A 17,561-nucleotide genomic window follows, 5' to 3' on the forward strand; every position below is an offset into this window, starting at 1 on the left:
GAGACTGGAAGCATGGAGAAACAGCTAGCCTGGCTCTGTCCATACTTCAGAAATACACCTACCAACCTCTAAAGCTGAAAAGCTGAACACGTTGTATCTCATTTGTTGAATTCGTACACAAACAGAGATGTGAAAGCAACAAATTTTGTTCACCAAGACAGCTACAGCATGTAACTTTGAAACTAACTTTCCAAACTTTAGGCATATTTTTTATTTTGGAGAGAGCCAGGCAAGCTGTGTTTCTCTGCTTCCAATCCTTATGCTAAGCTAATCACCTCCCAGGCCCAGCTCCAGCTTCAGACCAGAGACATAAGAGTGGTATCAATTTTCAAAAAGTGAATGAGGGTATTTCCCAGAACTTATATTTTTAAGCTTTACAGTGACTTTCCAGTCACACATGAGACATTTTATACTAAAAGACACATACTTTCTGGATGGTGTGGCCCTGATAAGATAATTAGAACAATAAAGTAATTAGACAATGAAGACTTTATACTGTATAAGGTGGAGTCTTCTAACCCTCTTTGCAACCTTGTTTGTTTCTTTTGATGCCCAGCGGAGTTCCTGTTCCTGCTGTGGGGTGTGTATCTGTGCTATGCCATCCGTACTGTACCCTCAGCTTTCCACGAGCCGCGCTACATGGCCGTGGCCATCTACAATGAGCTCCTCATATCAGCCATCTTCCACATCATCAGGTAGGTGGAGAAAACAGGGTGGAACAGGCATGAATGGGCATGAACAGGAAGTCAGAAAGAGATATTGTGGTCAGAAGTGGATAGATAAATGATGTCCTCTTGTACGCTGGCCAAGAGAGAAAAAGAAAAAGGGAAGATGTGGAGAAAGGAACATAAAAGAGACATAAGACAGAGCTGAGACTGTAGAATAATTAAGTATGTCACTTTAACCTATTGAACATCTCTGTGAGAGTAATGAGGAAATAGTGCGAACAATGGCGAAGAAAAGGTTTAGACGACTTTACCCCTTTTGCAGCAGAAGCTGTTGTTTAATCATAATCATGGAGAAATGTGCCTGTTAGCGCGGGCATTACAAGTACTGATCATGTCAGATGAAAGGCAGAGAGTTCACCCGCCCCCTTCATCAGGGAAATGAACAGTGTCAGCAGAGCGGATAAGCCAGTTGAAAGGAGGTGAATAAAAAATGTCTTCCTCAAGCAGAGACACACCAGAGATCTACTGTGCCAGAGCCCAAAATAAACTGTCTGCCCTGTATCTGACTGTCTGTCTCTTTGTGTATCTGTCTGTCTTTCTGTCAGTCTCTCACAGAGTTGGAAAGTAACCGTTCACTTAAAGTAATGTACACATTAGTTAATTTTTTGAGTGTTTTAAATGTATTTTTAAATTGAGTAATTGTCCTTTATTTTCTTTATAACACCTTCAAGTATAAGCTAAATGTTACCCAAACATTGGGCTGAGAATGTCTTCTTAAGGGAAACACATCATTGCTGGGCTGTCAATGGATCAAATGTTAAAGGGGTGACTTGTAGTGATGAATCAACAGAGAATTATCACCCTACTCTGTAGTTCCCCACAGCCATATGGATCTTTTTAGCATATTTTAGCTTATTGTTTTGGTTTTACAGCCTGCAACTTTCCTGTTTTGGTTCACTCTCACAGCTCTCATCACTATCATAGTTTTCAGCAAAAAAGTGAAAAAAGAAAAAAAAAACCCACTATTAATACCTGCCCAACAACCAAATGGCAGACATAGTTAGCAAATAGTTAGCATAATTGAGCATTTAGCTGCTAAAGAGCTAAAACAGAGCTAAAAGGAGAGTGAATATTACGCCGTCACATTTGTCAACACAACTCAAGTTAAATGCTAATGTTCAGTGTTTGCTAAATGGGTAAATAGGCAATTTGCCAACATGTTCGCCACAACAACTTCATGAGGTCACATATCGTTATTTGTTCCACTGCCCTGAAATGGCCAGAAAATCAATAATGCAACTTTAGATATGATGATTTGAATCATTTGTCACATAGTCAAACTTTGTCTTTTTTGAAAGAAATAACTCTGGATAAAAGTTTTTACAAGCCTGGTTTGTTTCAACAATGGGCTAAAAGTCTTAAAAATGTCTAGTTTGAATGCACACCGCATCTCGAATATTATGCAAAGCAGACCAGAAGCTGAGTTGATGAATATGTTATTTCTACTCTCAGTTTCCATTCAAGTTTGTGCAGCATGAACCTCAGCTTGCAGGCACTTGAAACTTGATTTAAATGACTGTAAGTGATTGAATCATTGTTTTGAACTGCCAATTTGCCTAATTCTGAGTCACGTACAACTATGCATTTTTGCTCTTGCTTTATCATGCTTTACTGGATGTGCTTATATATGGACACAGGAGGACAATTTGATTTGCTTTTTTTAATGGCAGTATTTAAATAAGGGTGAAAGTACTAATACCCAAACTTTTACAAAACTCCTAAATCAAAGAATACTTTGTCATTCCTTTTTCAGAGTGAATAAAACAGGAAAAGTGATTTTTATAGAGCGTCTGCAAGAGCCTTCGGGGGGGGGGGATTCCATTTGTCACACTTTCTCTGATAAAACTGTTCGTAATTGAATATTCTTTCATTTAGGCAGCGGTCTATTGTGCTCAGTGGGACCAAAAGGAAAAGATCACATCCTTTTAATCTGTTGAGAAACTGAAAAGTCCAGTGGGTACACCTTCATCAGTGGTGTGAAACTGTTATAAATCAAGCTTTTCCTGCTTGCTGGGGAATAAAACATTAGAGGTTTTTTTTCCAGGTGAGCTGACAGAGTCAGACTGCTGCTGCAGTCCGGAGATAAGGCTGGACTTATTCAGGATGTGGAGTGTGTGTGGTGGGGTAGGGTTGATACACACATACTATGCTTTTTGATGTCTAATATGAATTATGAATGTGAATGTGTATATTACTGAGAGAGATGACAAAGGGCCAACAACCTCTGAGCCACCTTGGTGGAAGAAACATCACACACACACAGTCCTCCCCGTCTCACACACACACACCTGAAGCATTCGATGTTCCACAGCCCAGAGGAATCTTTTCACAAAATACACAATACTCAGCTTGATACTACCTAAATAATTGCATCGATTGATCATGGTGTTATGGTGTCTGGCTTTGATTACATCATGTAACAAATTTTTAATTGTTTTTTGTTCTGGGGGAGTAAGCGTCATTTCGTAATTGCTTATGCCTAAAAAGTATAGAAGATGGCTATTATTCCCTTGAAACTTTGCTTTTCTGACCAATATAGTGATATTTCAAAATTTTGTTATTTCCAATGGGCAAACGGGCCAATTTGCACATTTTCATTCACACAAAGTCAGAAAAAAAACAACATATGAGTCGTCAGATACGATGATGGCAGACTATAATTGAGGACTGATTCATTAAGGTAATTTATAATCATAAATCTCAAAAAACTACTCACTTCTAAATCTTTTGTGGTCATTTTATAACTATTATAAATACATGTTAATTTTGTTCATGTTTTTTCTGACTTTATGTAAGTGAAAATGTGCAAATTTACCCATTTTCCCATTGGATTTCAAAATATCATTGTCAAAGTTTGAAGGGAATAATAGCCATTTTCTATACTTTTTTTTTAGGCATAAGCAATTAGGAAATAACACTTACTACCCAGGAACAAAAACTGTGTTACATAGTGTTAGCTGTGGAAAATTGGTGCCAAAATGCAGCAACTTGTTAGAGCCAATTTAGGCTTTTGTGTACTTTTCACATTATCCAGAAAAAAATCGGAGCAATTACCTGTACCTTGTGAATACAATACCAGCTGTGATTTAAAGACAGCTACAATAAGAGGAAAGATGACATCAAGTGTTTCAAAGAAGCCTCTAGCTACCAAAATTGCTGCTGTGTGCTTTGACAGATTCTGCACGTCTGGATTGAGACAGTGGTGACAGAAATGGGACACAATCTGTCTGTGCAAAATTACTTGATTTGGTGTTTTGCTGATGGCTGCAGAAAACATTGTCCCCGTTTAGCTCTGTAAACTTTTTTTTATATGTAGCACATTTTAAAGCAATGTGACAACTTGCTATACCGTATAATAAAAGATAACAGCAAGAGACGGTGTGAAGAATCACAAGAATTTTGGATTTAAAAGATTAAAATAGTGAAACCACAAAATTACAATGACGTATTTGGAGAATGCCACAAGATAAAAATGTGTTTTACATTGAAAGATGTTGAGAGAGGACACTTCGCATATCTAGGATTCTCAAAAGAACTATGCCAGAGGCAAGGGTGTAGGTTTGGTTATAACTTTGGTAGGGACATTTTTTGTCAGACACCCAAAATAAACTGTTGTGCATGTGCACTTGCTCTCTCTCTTTTCTTTTTCATATGCACACACACACACACACACACACATAAAGAGCTTGACTCTGCAAAAACTTCACTCTGTTGACTATGTATTTGCCTAAAACAGGACTTATCACAATTTTAAACAGATACTTACATTAAATTTTGTCATTAAAAAAATTGACTTAAATTAATATTAAAATGACAATAGATTTTCACAATAAATATTACAAGAATTGATTGCATCATTACTTGTTTATGACAGTTTTTCAAATATTTTCATTGTTATAGCAAATACATGGTTGCACAAATGAACAAACATTATTCAATCACTCTTAACAAACCTGATTAAAATAAAAAGATAATTTCCTGATTTGTTGCATTATTATTATTCTGTGACTCTGACTACATGTGCTGAAGAGATTGAGAAATAATATTTCATAAAAGCCTTTGATATTGTCAAAGGAGTAAGTTAACACCTGTGACAAAAAGACGGTACATGCAGTCTTTAAATAAATGCACAAAAAAGATAAAAAGTCATTAAGCTGTCATTTGTGCATTCATAAAGTCAATGAGTTATGTAATATTGTGGTATAAGTTTAAATGTTAGAAAAAGAAATACATTTTAAGACATCTTGACATTCCAAAAGTGGACATTTCTGTAGAATGACCTGAATGTATAATAACCTGCAACTATCTGATGTAAGACACGTTCAAACCTCACCTGAGATTCTGTATCTCTGTTTCCTGCAACTAACAAAACTACCGACACTTAGGTACTTCTTTAAAAAAGGATTTGATGTCTTAATTCCACTTTTTGGAGGCATGTTCGCCAGTAATAAAGTTATTGAGTAAAAGGACATCATGTCTGCCTGAAATTTAAATATAATAACAACTGACCGATGTTAATTGTGTCCAGTGAAGAGCTTTCAATTACATGATGTTTGAAACATTTAAACTATAAATAACCACTTCAGATTCACAACCGTTTATCATCGACTCTACTACTGCCATGCTGATAACTGACACACTGCATGTACAGCTGGAAATTGAGGATTGCCAGATTATTGAGTCTGGTATCCCCCATATACTGTACGCCCATGGCTGTCAGGAAGTAGCAGGAGATGGACCCAAATGCAGGACACAGGAGCAGCAGGAACTGAAGAGTAATTCTTTATTCAGGATAAGCACGCAAGGCAAAACTGAACCAAACAGAACAAGACAGAGCAGTACAGAACAAAACAACAAAGGATCCAACAAGACTTAACTGAAACACAGGACTGAAATACTAACTGAACTAATGAGGAGATGAGGCGCAGGTGGGGAGATCAGTGGAAAATTCAAGTGAGGGGAATCAGGAGTTGAAAAGGAGAATGGGAAAGAAGCTGATTGGCTGGGGAAAACACAGGGAGCAGGGCAGAGCTGATGAGGCCCAATGCAGGGCAGGTGTGGAAAGAAAAGTGGGCCAACCTAGGAAAAGAAAAAAATAGAAACATAAATTGCTGTTGACATAAACATGAATAAATCTGTCATGCAGAGTGCCCTGCATATTAAGGCTGCATGTAACATAAATTGGACTGAAAGACAACAGTTGCTCTGAGTTTCATTCTGGAGGTCGGTGACGAAGCAGGAGGCCTGGAAGGGCAGCCGGCACCACTAGATTCAGCTACAGGTTGAGGCAGGGTGCAGGACAGGCAGACGGCTGGAGTGCAGAGCAAGAAGTGGGCAGCTGGAGATCTGGCTGGGCACCGGCAAAGACGGCTGACTGACAATCTGAGAGATCTGGCTGAGAGTTGGTGTAGATGGCTGACTGATAGTCTAAAAGCTCTGGCTGTGGGTCGGTGTAGACTGCCGACTGGAGGTCTGGTAGGATGTCGGCAGAGGTGGCTGCCTGCTGAAGGTCTGAGAGGATGTCAGTGGGTATGGCTATGGCTGGGAGTCCAGCAGATGAGCCAGAGGAGCGAGGTAAACAGGATTCTGCTGAAGCACAGCCACAGGAGACTGCTGCAACTCAGGAATAGGAGGTTGTTGCAGCTCAGGAACAAGGGGACTGTAGCAACTCAGAAACAGGGGATTGCTGTGGTCCAGCAGGGACATGAGATTGTTGCAATTTAGCAGGGACAGGCTGGACCTCAGTAATTGCACTGAGCAGCAAAGACTCTGTGGTTCTAGGCACCACATGTTGATAAATCAGACAAAATCTATGTACAGAAACTATCATAAGCACAGTCAACTAGAAAAATCAAAATTTATCAAAGAGAAATGAGGGACAATCACAGAGAAACACACACGAAAATGGTTGGAATGAGAAAAGTCTGTTTTGCTTCCTGTCAATATTTCCTTTATTCTGGCAGCTACCCGCAACTGTATCTAACATTCAAACACTGTATTGCCTCAACACAAAATAAAAGTGCTACGCTCAAAGCCAAGTTGAACAAATCTCTACTCCTCAAAAGGAGGCAAATGGCTGCAATAAACTGCTACCTTTATAATTCTCACACAGTTTTGCTTTTATGCCTTTATGTTTACAGTTTTTAGACGCTGAGATTGCCTCAGGGTTGTGGTACATTTCATTCAGCTCTTTTCGTCCAGAGAACCACTAAAGGCTGCTTTTAATGTCTGTGTTTGTAGGTGTGTCTGAACATATTTCACAGACACGAGAAGCACTGCAGTTCTGCTGACTTTTAAATATAAACTTTGATAAATTGACTGAACAGAATCTCTGCCGTTGATGTTTTCCTGCAGGTTCTCTCTGGTGCCTGGGCTGCACCCTGACTGGATGCTCATGTTGTTCTTCGCTCACACTCATCTGACTGTGACTGTGACTCTGGGCCTGCTGCTCGCTCCAAAGGTAATGCTCCATACCTGAAGATTAGCGGTCTGTTAGTCAACAGTTACAGTCTATGAGCTACCTTTATAGAGGCAAATATTACGGTTCTTCCACCAATTTTTTTGTTGAAAAGTTCACATTTATTAATAACCTCAAGTTCCTGACTTGACCTTATTCATAAGAGAAGCAGCTCCCCCTAGAAAGAGTTGCATGAATGAGATCAGTACAGAGGTCATATTTTTCTTTCCCTGCAAGAGCATTTTTGGAAATTCCTGTAATTGCAACGAAGGTTATATTCAGTCAAGAGAGATTTTCATAATGGCTACTGCTGTACTACAGCTTGTATATGCAACTGTTCATTAATAATCTTTAGGTCATTTGATATTAGCGATGTGGAACACACACACTCACACAGGCACATTTGCCACCATTGCCTTAAACTCATTCAAACTGCGTGAGCGGTTATTGTAATTTAGCTAAGCACTCCCGCGAGTGTCTTTATGTGCAATCTCTCAAGTCTGAAAACATTTAATTCTCCCGCTGTGTGAGAAATGCAATACACCATCAGCGCGCTCCATTCTTTCATTCGTTCTTAATTAGGCACCTCAGAAGTGCGAGTCAGTTGATTACACTAGGATAATTAAGCACAGTGGGAGGATGTTAATCTCACACAGCGTCTGTTCCTGAATCTGGGCTAAATATTTGGTCTCCTTTTGTTCCCATATTTGTTAGTCAAGCCAAACTAAATAATTTGGCCATGAAAATCAAGTCAAAATCGAATCACTCTTTGCTGATCATTCGCTTTAATTTATCATGTTATTGTAATAATACAACCTCATCTCACCTTTTTATTTCTGCGCTCAGGAATCCAAGTGAGGAGATTAGTCCCTATAAATTCAGAATTATACAATTCTGAATTTATAATACGCAATTTACACAGTTCAGTTTCTTCAGTTGAATGATAAAACAACAATTAAGGAACATTTAAGTAAGTCGCTTGTATTTATATGTGAATATTCAACTTTTAACTGTGAGTAACTCCTTCACACTGACTCCAAACCACAAATGTTTTGAAATGGACAAAACATTTCTATCCCAGTCGGATCTTGGTCAAGTCAAAATGTTCAAAAAACCCCATATTGTATGTACATCTGTGATTAAGTAAGATACATAAAAGGAAATGTTAAAATATTGTACATGATAAAAGCATAAAGAATGCATTTCCCCAGAAAAAATCATATTTTTCTATTAACATTTACCAATATACATTTACTGAATGTTATCGTCAAGACTGTGGACAACTATCAACAAGAAACTATACCCAGAATATATCTAAATTTACAAATTCTAAATGTTTTATTTCACATTCTTAGTTTAGACGTCTTGCTGCCATATTTGATATGTAAAGATATAAAAACTTTGCGTTTGAAGATGAAGAGTATTAATGTCCGTTCATCATCTTGAGGTTCTAATGTGTTCCATGCCAGTATATCTCAGGGAAGTGTTTTGATCCTCTGAAATGTTCTGCCACCAGGCTACACAGGCCTGTGTTGGACTATTCTGGTTTTTAAAGCTATTTGTATTTTTAAATTGCATGGACACTTGATCATATACAGTAGAATATGTTGGGTTGTTGTAGGTTTGACTTTGTTCACTCCAACAGTCAGCCTGAATTTAGAAAATTTTACTTGAAATTAGGGTTAATCCTACAATAATCAGCTCAGTTTGAAGCCAGTTGAAACTGTTAAATCATTGAGTGAAACATTAGATACTATATTAAGAAAAATAATTAATGAAAACAATGTAAATCTCCTACAATGTGCATTTTCCTTATTCTGTGGTTCATATTATCAGGATGGGATCATTTGTTCAAGTTAAACAAATTCAATTTCAGGCAGGAAAGCAACTTTTTCACTTCATAAGATCTATATCAGTAACTATTTTGCTGCAGGAAATTGCTGTTCACCACCCTCCCACCTCAAATGATACCCTTGGCTAACATTAATTTTGTCATACAGTAAATCTATAAGCCAGAGATAATGTTACTTAGGGAAACTACATTTCCAATTTGACATCTTTTTCTCACCCTTCCCACAGGGTCAATGATGGTATTCTTTCATGTTGCTCTCCATCTGTTTTAGTTCCTGTCTAAAGGGACTCAGGCCAGGGATGATATCGCCACAGAGGCCTATGAGGAGGAGCTGGACATGGGAAGATCTGGCTCTTACCTCAACAACAGCATCACTTCAGCCTGGAGCGAGCACAGCCTGGACCCTGAGGATATACGGGTGAAGTAGCATTTAGAATAGCAAGATCTTTAGCCTTAAGCCTTCCCATGGTTAATCCAAATATGTATGCTTTACTACCGCTTTTTCGTTAAGATAGTACTTATAGAACATGTCACACTTGAGATAGATCCTTGAAAACCATGAGCAGTGATGGGGTCTATTATGAGTGACAATGGCAGAGATATTTTTCTATTATTGGCAAAATGTTCATGTTTTTTCTAAATAGGAAAAAAAATTTGGTCATGGTAGATATTTTTATCACACAGTTTAGTAATCCTCATAACTTGCTCCAGCCACCAGATGTCATAACAATTCAAGAATACATTTTTGAGCTCAAAGAAGTGCAAAGAATGTCTGTTATTTAAACCTTAAAGTTCTTATTTACAGTCCAGTATTTACAACCTCCTTTCTATTTTAGGATGAGCTGAAAAAGCTGTACGCCCAGCTGGAAGTCTACAAACGCAAGAAGATGCTAGCCAACAACCCTCACCTCCAAAAGAAACGCAACTCCAAGAAAGGCCTGGGTCGCTCCCTGATGAAACGAATTACAGAGATCCCAGAGACCATGCACATTCACCGCCAGTGCAGTCGTGAAGATGGCAGTGAACATGGCAGCAATCGCAGCACCTTGAGGAGAAATCCATTTGAGCCGAGCCATCATGGTAAAATCCTAGTCAGGGTGATAGCACAGCATGGCAATTAAGAGAATTTATCACTGAATTTCCCATTTGAAATGCAGTATATGACTGGGTTGTTAGATAAGTTACTGTATAGCCTGTAGGATTTCTATTTCTTAAAACAGCCTTTTAAGGTTGCCTTGCTTATCTACAAACACACAGTACATTTCTCATTCAAGATATAACCAACTTTTATGACTGGTTTGTTGGATGGAGAAAACATTATTAATTCTTTATTAATCACTTCTTTAATATGAAAGACCCATTTAGAAATATTAAGAAATAGAAGCCAGCTCTGTAAAGTACATACTTGTAGTGAGCTTTTTCACAGCAGACATTTTAACTTGTCATACTGGAAAGCACGGGTGTTACTAAAAAACATTAACGATGATCTGGTCTATTTAAATGTCCCAGTAAGCCATGACAGTTTGACAGTGAGCCAGCATGCACAATACCAGGACCTTGAAACTCAAGCAATTTAATTGGATTAAGCCAACTGGTGTAAATTTTATTATTTACCTCTACTGTGATATGTCAAAATGTCTTCTTGAAAACATATAAACATAACTACAAACAGGACCAGCAGAAAAACACACTGTGCTGCCTCCTAATATTTGATGTCAGCTCCACATAGAGAATGAAATGGAGACTGACTTTGTGTGCAATCATACAAACGTAGTTCAGTTACAAGATGGTCAACAGCAATGCTACAACAGCAACAGCAAAGTTCTGTGAGGCTTTACTTGGGCAAAGTGATGCTTTGAGCTTAACAGTAACATCACCATGCTAACATGCTCACAATACAATACTAACATGCTGATGTTTAGATATGTTTACCATGGACACCATCTTAGCTCAGCTTAATGTGTCAGCACACTAGCATTTGCTAATTAGTGCTGAGCACAAAATACAGCTAATGTTGGGAATGTCAATAGTTTTGAAGGTATTTGGTCATAAATTTTACCTGATAGTGGCATTAGAGGAAAAGTCAGCAGATCCCTTAAGTCATCGGGTTACATCGTCTGGGAACCCTGAATGTCTGTACAAAATTTTGTGTCAATCCATCTGATAGATATTTCACTGGATATGAAAAATCTTGGCCTGCTGGTGGTTCTAAATAAAAAGTCAGGGTTTTACTAATGTCATAGGATTCATTCTCTGGGCACCATGGATATCTGTACAAAATTTATGGCAATCCATCCTATAGTTGTTGAGTTATTTCAGTCTGGACCAAATGGGTGGGCCGACCAACAGAATAGCAAGTGTGGCCAAAACTTCATGAACTTGTGAATTATGTATCATTTTAAATGACTTAACATATCCCACTTTCATGCAAGTCTAATATTTTAATCTCCCCTCAGGCAAACCCCGGGATGACTCTCTGAAGAACAAAGTCATAGGCTTGAAGAAGTCCCTAAGCTATGACCACGTTTGTGACCAGGATGAGGAAACTGGAAGCCAAACTGGCTCGACAGCAGGAGATAAAATGACTCCTGTTGGAGGAGGTGGAGAAGGATCGCTTCTGGGTTCCCTCATTAGCCGAAAACATTCCAAGAAGCCACTGGAACCACCTCCGACCCCGCCGAGACTGGAACCAGCCGAGTCCACCGAATCTGTTCCACTCTTCTGGAAATCAGCCAGTGCTCACAACTTAACACATGAAAAGAAACCCGTCCACCTGCGGACCTCCATCATGCAGAAGTCTCTCAGCGTGATTGCTAGTGCCAAGGAGAAGATGCCAGGGCTTACCAACAAGACGCATAGCGTCGAGGATGCCAGTAAGAAAGGTCTGAAGGGACAGGAGGGGAGGATGTTGTCAGGTGTGGATGAGACGCCTGAGCATTATCCCAAGATGATCATCAGCCAGTCAGTGGAGTACTCCAAGACACCCATGAAGATGGGCATCATGAAACAACAGGTACCTTTTTACAAATTTACATTCCAAATCCTAATTGATTGAAGCATTCCTGTACTGAATGATAGTAGTGGGGTTAGGGGAAGAGGAAGTAAAATAATCAGTTACTCCATTGACATTAAATTAATCAACAACGAATTTCACAGTTGATTAATTGTTTACAGAGAAAAAAATTCCAAACATTCTGTGTTTCTAACTTTTTGAATGTGAGGATTTGCTCACATTTGCTCCTATTGAGCAATAATGTATTGTTTACCTTGGAAATAGTAGTTTGACAAAAAACAAAAATATCCTAACTTTCAACTTAGTAGCTTTTTGAGTGGTCTCAACTGGAGCTCAACAGAACATCTTGTTAATGAGAAGGAGGATAGAGAAATTGAGGTGCAGCATATCCACGAGTTAATCTGGACCAACGGTTAAAAGGAATGGCTGATAAGAATCCCACTCTTATTTAAGACCAGGACCAGGACTTTGTTTAATCATTGGGGACCACCACAGGCATACCAGTGGGACTCCCTTACAGTATGTGCCTGGGCTATCAGAACGTCCAGCCAGACTCTTAAACCTGTATGCTAAAAGAAGCTAAAAATATTCAATAGAACTGGGAAGAATTGCAGAGTTGGATGATAATTCTCTGTGGGCTCGTAACTGTGAGGGACCCCCTTCACACACATGTAGTCATTTGGTCCATTTTTGATATGAAAATATTGATCATAGCAGCTTTGAGTTACAGAGAACCAACACTGTCCACAAACCACTGAACACCCAAAAATCTCTGCTGGTAGACACTAAAAACAGGAACCTCCTGGAGAGGAAGACTGAAGGGGTTGCACATGGTGTATGACATCACATTACCCGCCATATACAGCCATCCATTATAACGTGACCAAAGTTCCATACTTAGGTATTGTGATGACATCTGAGCCATTTCAATCACAACTAATCAAATTCCATCTGGTGATGGAGACTGTGAAGTGTAGTTGAAAGCTCCTGGAAAAGCTAGTGATTGGACCTTGACTTATTTTTTTTGTTCCTGAATATCTTCTGGTTTTAGACTGTTGGTCAGGCAAAACAAGCAATTTAAAGACATCAGCTTGAGCTCTTGGAAATCTTTTTGGACATTTGTCATTCTTTGACAGTTTATAGACTAAAAGATTAATCGATTAATCAGTTGATCCCTAAAATGTTTGGTAATGAAAATTATTGTTAGTTGCAGCCCTATTTATCTCTCATATTATTTGAATGCTACATTCAATGATTTAGTGGGAAGATTTCTTTTTGGATAGCTGACTGGCTGTGTGGTACAGTCGAAAGCTCCTTAACAAGTGAGTAAGTGGACATTGAGTTGGTATTGTTTTATCAACAGTTATTTTATTGCTTGATTGTGACAGGTGAGTGGCAGCCAGCCATCCATTTGCTCTGAGACTGGGAGGAACCTCTACGACGTGTCTGAGGTTTGTCCCTGGGAGCTAGAAGAACCTCAGACCCCCTCTGAGGCAAAGACCCAGAAGCACGTTTCAATCGCTCCTGGAGAAACCACTGCAGGCCGGAGAGGCAGCGGCTCTGGAATGACCAAAGGTAGTCGGTCCCAGCAGAGGCAGAAAACAGGGCAGTCGCCTTCCAACAGACGCCGCACCAAAGACAAAGGAGGAGAAAGGGAGGAGGGCAAGGAAACACGTAAATCTCGCCCACCCAGGTCACCTCTGCCTCTCAAGCCGGATGTGTGCCCCTGGGAGTTCGATGAGCAGCCTATGCTGGGAAGAGATTCAGATTCCATCTCCCCAGACAGGATCAGGCGTAAAAAGAGTGTCACACCCACTGATGGAAAACCCAAGGCTCTCCACTCAGACCACTCCAAGTCCACAGGGAGCCTGTTGCAGCCACCCTCCCTGATGGTAGAGATCTGCCCGTGGGATTACACCAGCCCACCCTCGCCTAAGCAGGAGAAGACCTGCAACAGTCCAACCACGCACAAGAAGAAAAGGAAAGGCTCCTGCTCGTCCAACCACAAGGTGGAGAAGGAGAAAGGGAGGGAGAAAAGCAGAGAAAGGCGGAGCTCCTCCAGCAAGCCGCCATCGGAGAGGAGGCGTGTTAGTCAGTCGTCAGAGTGCGGCGGGCCGGTTTCTGAGCGGCGGAGGAGCTCCACCAGAGACCCAGAGGTGATGGAGAACAAGAGGGCGGAGGTTTTCTCCCGGGAGGCTGAGCCCTCACACACCAGCTTTGGTCAGACTAAACCCTCACCAGACAGGAAGAAAGAGAGCTCTTTGAGTACTAGTCACAAACCTGCAGTCATCAGCGGTGCACAAATGGCTGATGTTTGTCCCTGGGACTTTCAGGAGCCAGACTCCGGGGAGAAGGCATGATGACTGGTGTGACGATTGTATTTTTTTGTATCCACAGAGGACAAAGCAATGAAATGTCTCTATGGGGAGAACCAAAAGATAAAGATGTGACATTGATAAGAAAGTTTACTCTGGGTCACCTTGGTGTAAGAGATTTTGCGAGGAAGAACATTTATTCTGCTGTCCGTTGATGCGATCCAAACATGAGTATTTGCTAAATAACAAAAGTTCTCGTTGTTACATTGCAGTGAATGCAACCTTGAAGTCACTTTAAAGAAATTTTTAGTCTGCACTTTTGCTTGCACATTTGTCAGAGGTACATTGTCTGTTTTTATCACATCGAGTACATCAAGGTAATTTGAAAATTAATCATACCTGTATTAAACCAGCAGATCAGACAATCGTTTGACCACAAACACACTGAATGCCTCACATAATCAGCTTATTGAATATTCACGTATGTTTTCCCTGTCGAGCTGATGAAACTGATAATCTATGTTACATGGTTAACCAGTGGAGTCCGACCGTATCAGATACTGATGATGCACAAAGAGGCAGCAGGGCAAAAAGACCTTAGGAAAAGAATGGGATATGAGCTCCGTGAAGCAGGACCAAAGCCCCAGACACAGCTGTGAATGCCTTACCTTTAGGCCAAATGCATAATTCATGGCATGAAGATGATGTGTTTGATTAGAGAAACACGGGAATAACAAAGGATTGTAGTCTAGCTTCACCTTTAAATGAAGAAAACTGTATGTTTCAGTTTAAGTCCTCCATATACAGTGCAGTGTGTATACATTTTGCAAAAGCCATTGCATGTTGCAAACTACCAAGCATCCAATAACTAAATGTTTATTGGTTAACTTGTACTCAAATATGACAGTGGAACTATTGATGTTGTTGCCTATGATATTTGTCTTCTGATGTACCACATTGATGCTTTTGAAATGATGTGCATTTATATCAATAATGTACACGGATGTTTCAAATGGCTCACAGTTACAGTTGAGCAGATAAAATATCCATGAAGCTCTCCCTTCTGTTTACATTTATTTACTGTTTACTCCTATAAAGTGGCACATTTACTCTGTTTTTGCTATGGACATCCCTTCTTTAAAAAAAAAAACACCACTCTTGCATCACAGGCTGTTGTATCTCCACGTCTAGAAGGGCGACTTAAGGACCAAACACAAGCCTGAGTTGGGTGGATGATGTGAATAATGCATTTTTTTCTCTCACTTAGTTGCCCATTTTACATCTGCTTGAATGCACCTTCTTTCAAATATTTGCACACATTCAATCGCTAAAACCACAACTATGCATGACCAAAGCTTTCTTTTGCCACTTTCTCTCTAATGGGAAATGAGTAATTTACCATTTCAACAACATCTCCAACATCAACAGTCAGCCATTCACATAGTAGTCAGCTCAGCGTCTTTATGGTTGTGTGTGCATGACTGTGAACATACAGAGGTCATGGTACACTAAAATTCACCTGAAGGCATTAAAAACAGTGAATAAAGCCTACTATGAAATACTTAAACAGGACTTGACAAATGTACGCTGCACATTGGATTTGTTCAAATAAAGATGTCAGATGTTGTCATGTATTTACTAGGAAAGAGCGTCCAGTTTAAACTGTGTGCTAATCTGTTTTGCATTATTCAGGAAACAGCATCCATAAAGTGAGAGGCCTGATAAATATACATGTACCACTACTTCACTTTATTTATCGCTGGTCCAACTTTCACAAGCGTTTTTCTACCAGATGATTTAAAATGGAACGTTGTAACTTGCCCACTAAATGTACTTTATGCTTGTTATACTGTATAGTGTTACTCCAAAAGGTTACAAACTGTTGTAGCATCCACATGGGAGTATTTATATATTGTACATTCATATTGTGTTGCATGTACATACAGTAAATACCCTGTTCTCAATTCTGAATTAAATATTTCTATAAAACCCCACTGCCACTGATTTGGCTAACAGTTTGCTTTAGGACTGTAGATTCTCTTGTTCTGTTCAGTAATGTCTGTTTGAGGTTCATATTTATGATCCATATATCTTGATCACCTGCACTTTCAATTCAACTGAATTAATTTTATATCTCTGTAAACTCTCTCATAGGAAGTCCTTTTTTGTAGACTGTGCAACACTGCCACCAAGTGGAGAATAAGTGTAACTGTGAATGGCCTCTTCATGTCTAGACATAAACGTCTTAATCATCCACTAGAGTCTTAATAAACTAAGAAGAAGATAAAGTGATTCTTCACTTAAGACTGGGATGTATTTAGTGTATAATTTTATATAGATGAAGGCTGTATTTCAGGGATGCAATTTCACAAAAGCAGCCGTATTCAAGCTTACACTGTCTCTGCTGCAAAGGCACGACATTACAACACTTTAAATATATTCCATTACATTACTGCAAAAGTCCTGCTTTAATTATTTTACTCGAGTAGAAGTATGAAAGTAGCAGTAACACTCTTAAAGCGTCAAAAGTACACTCCTTTACTCTAGTAAGGTGACAGAGTTTCACATTAGATTATTATTTCAGATGCATTAAAGTGCGAACAGCATCTTAATGTTTTAGCCATTTGAGGTGGATCTCATTTGAACTACTTTATATACAGCTATTTTAATCCATAATAATGCATCATAGTTAGTTGGTGTGTCATGTGCTCAGCCCACATGGACTCACAAGACACCGACATACAGCTGCAGTAGTGAAATGTTTGTCAAACGTAGAACAAAACTTCCTACATTACATTGCAAACAAAGAGCTTTGTCTTCTGTACCAGGCTGTACAAATAAAATCAGCCACACAAAGGTTCCCTTCCTGAAACACAGCTCAAGTTTCTTATAATTATTTATCCAGAGAAACTCATCAGAAATGAAGGACATTTTACTAAATAGTGTGGCCCTAAAATCATCATACAATGAGCAATAAAACATAAAATGGACTTCATCTTCAGTCTCACCTAAATCACACAGGAAACAGTCCTTTCTCTTCAGGGAGAACAGTAAACCTGCCTGTTTCTATAACTAATGTACACACAGAGATCTTCGACTTTTGGGTAAATTCTGCTTCTCATATTATCAGACAATATGTTTTTAATATAGTTACTTAATTCAGGTTTATCCCATCATCAACAAACCATCTTTCTTT

General features: G+C 39.3%; 1 protein-coding gene and 1 long non-coding RNA gene across 2 annotated transcripts in view; one reads left to right on the forward strand and one right to left on the reverse strand.

Moving 5' to 3' along the window:
- Positions 1-16,252, forward strand: part of LOC121909026 (probable G-protein coupled receptor 158) — a 71,132-nt gene extending 54,880 nt beyond the window's left edge. The window contains exons 9-14 of the mRNA XM_042429383.1: positions 557-695; positions 7,083-7,188; positions 9,309-9,455; positions 9,874-10,117; positions 11,494-12,050; positions 13,439-16,252. Coding sequence (XP_042285317.1) covers positions 557-695; positions 7,083-7,188; positions 9,309-9,455; positions 9,874-10,117; positions 11,494-12,050; positions 13,439-14,410 — 2,165 coding nt within the window. The 3' untranslated portion in view covers positions 14,411-16,252. The remainder of the gene's footprint in view (positions 1-556; positions 696-7,082; positions 7,189-9,308; positions 9,456-9,873; positions 10,118-11,493; positions 12,051-13,438) is intronic.
- Positions 6,714-10,032, reverse strand: LOC121909028. The gene is made up of 3 exons (XR_006099357.1): positions 9,946-10,032; positions 9,396-9,441; positions 6,714-7,202 (listed from the first exon to the last, which is right to left on the reverse strand). It is a non-coding gene; the product is annotated as an uncharacterized LOC121909028 (long non-coding RNA).
- Positions 16,253-17,561: the final 1,309 nt, after the last annotated feature.

The sequence above is a fragment of the Thunnus maccoyii genome, chromosome 12, assembly GCF_910596095.1.
Source record: "Thunnus maccoyii chromosome 12, fThuMac1.1, whole genome shotgun sequence".
In the NCBI taxonomy this organism is placed as follows: domain Eukaryota; kingdom Metazoa; phylum Chordata; class Actinopteri; order Scombriformes; family Scombridae; genus Thunnus; species Thunnus maccoyii.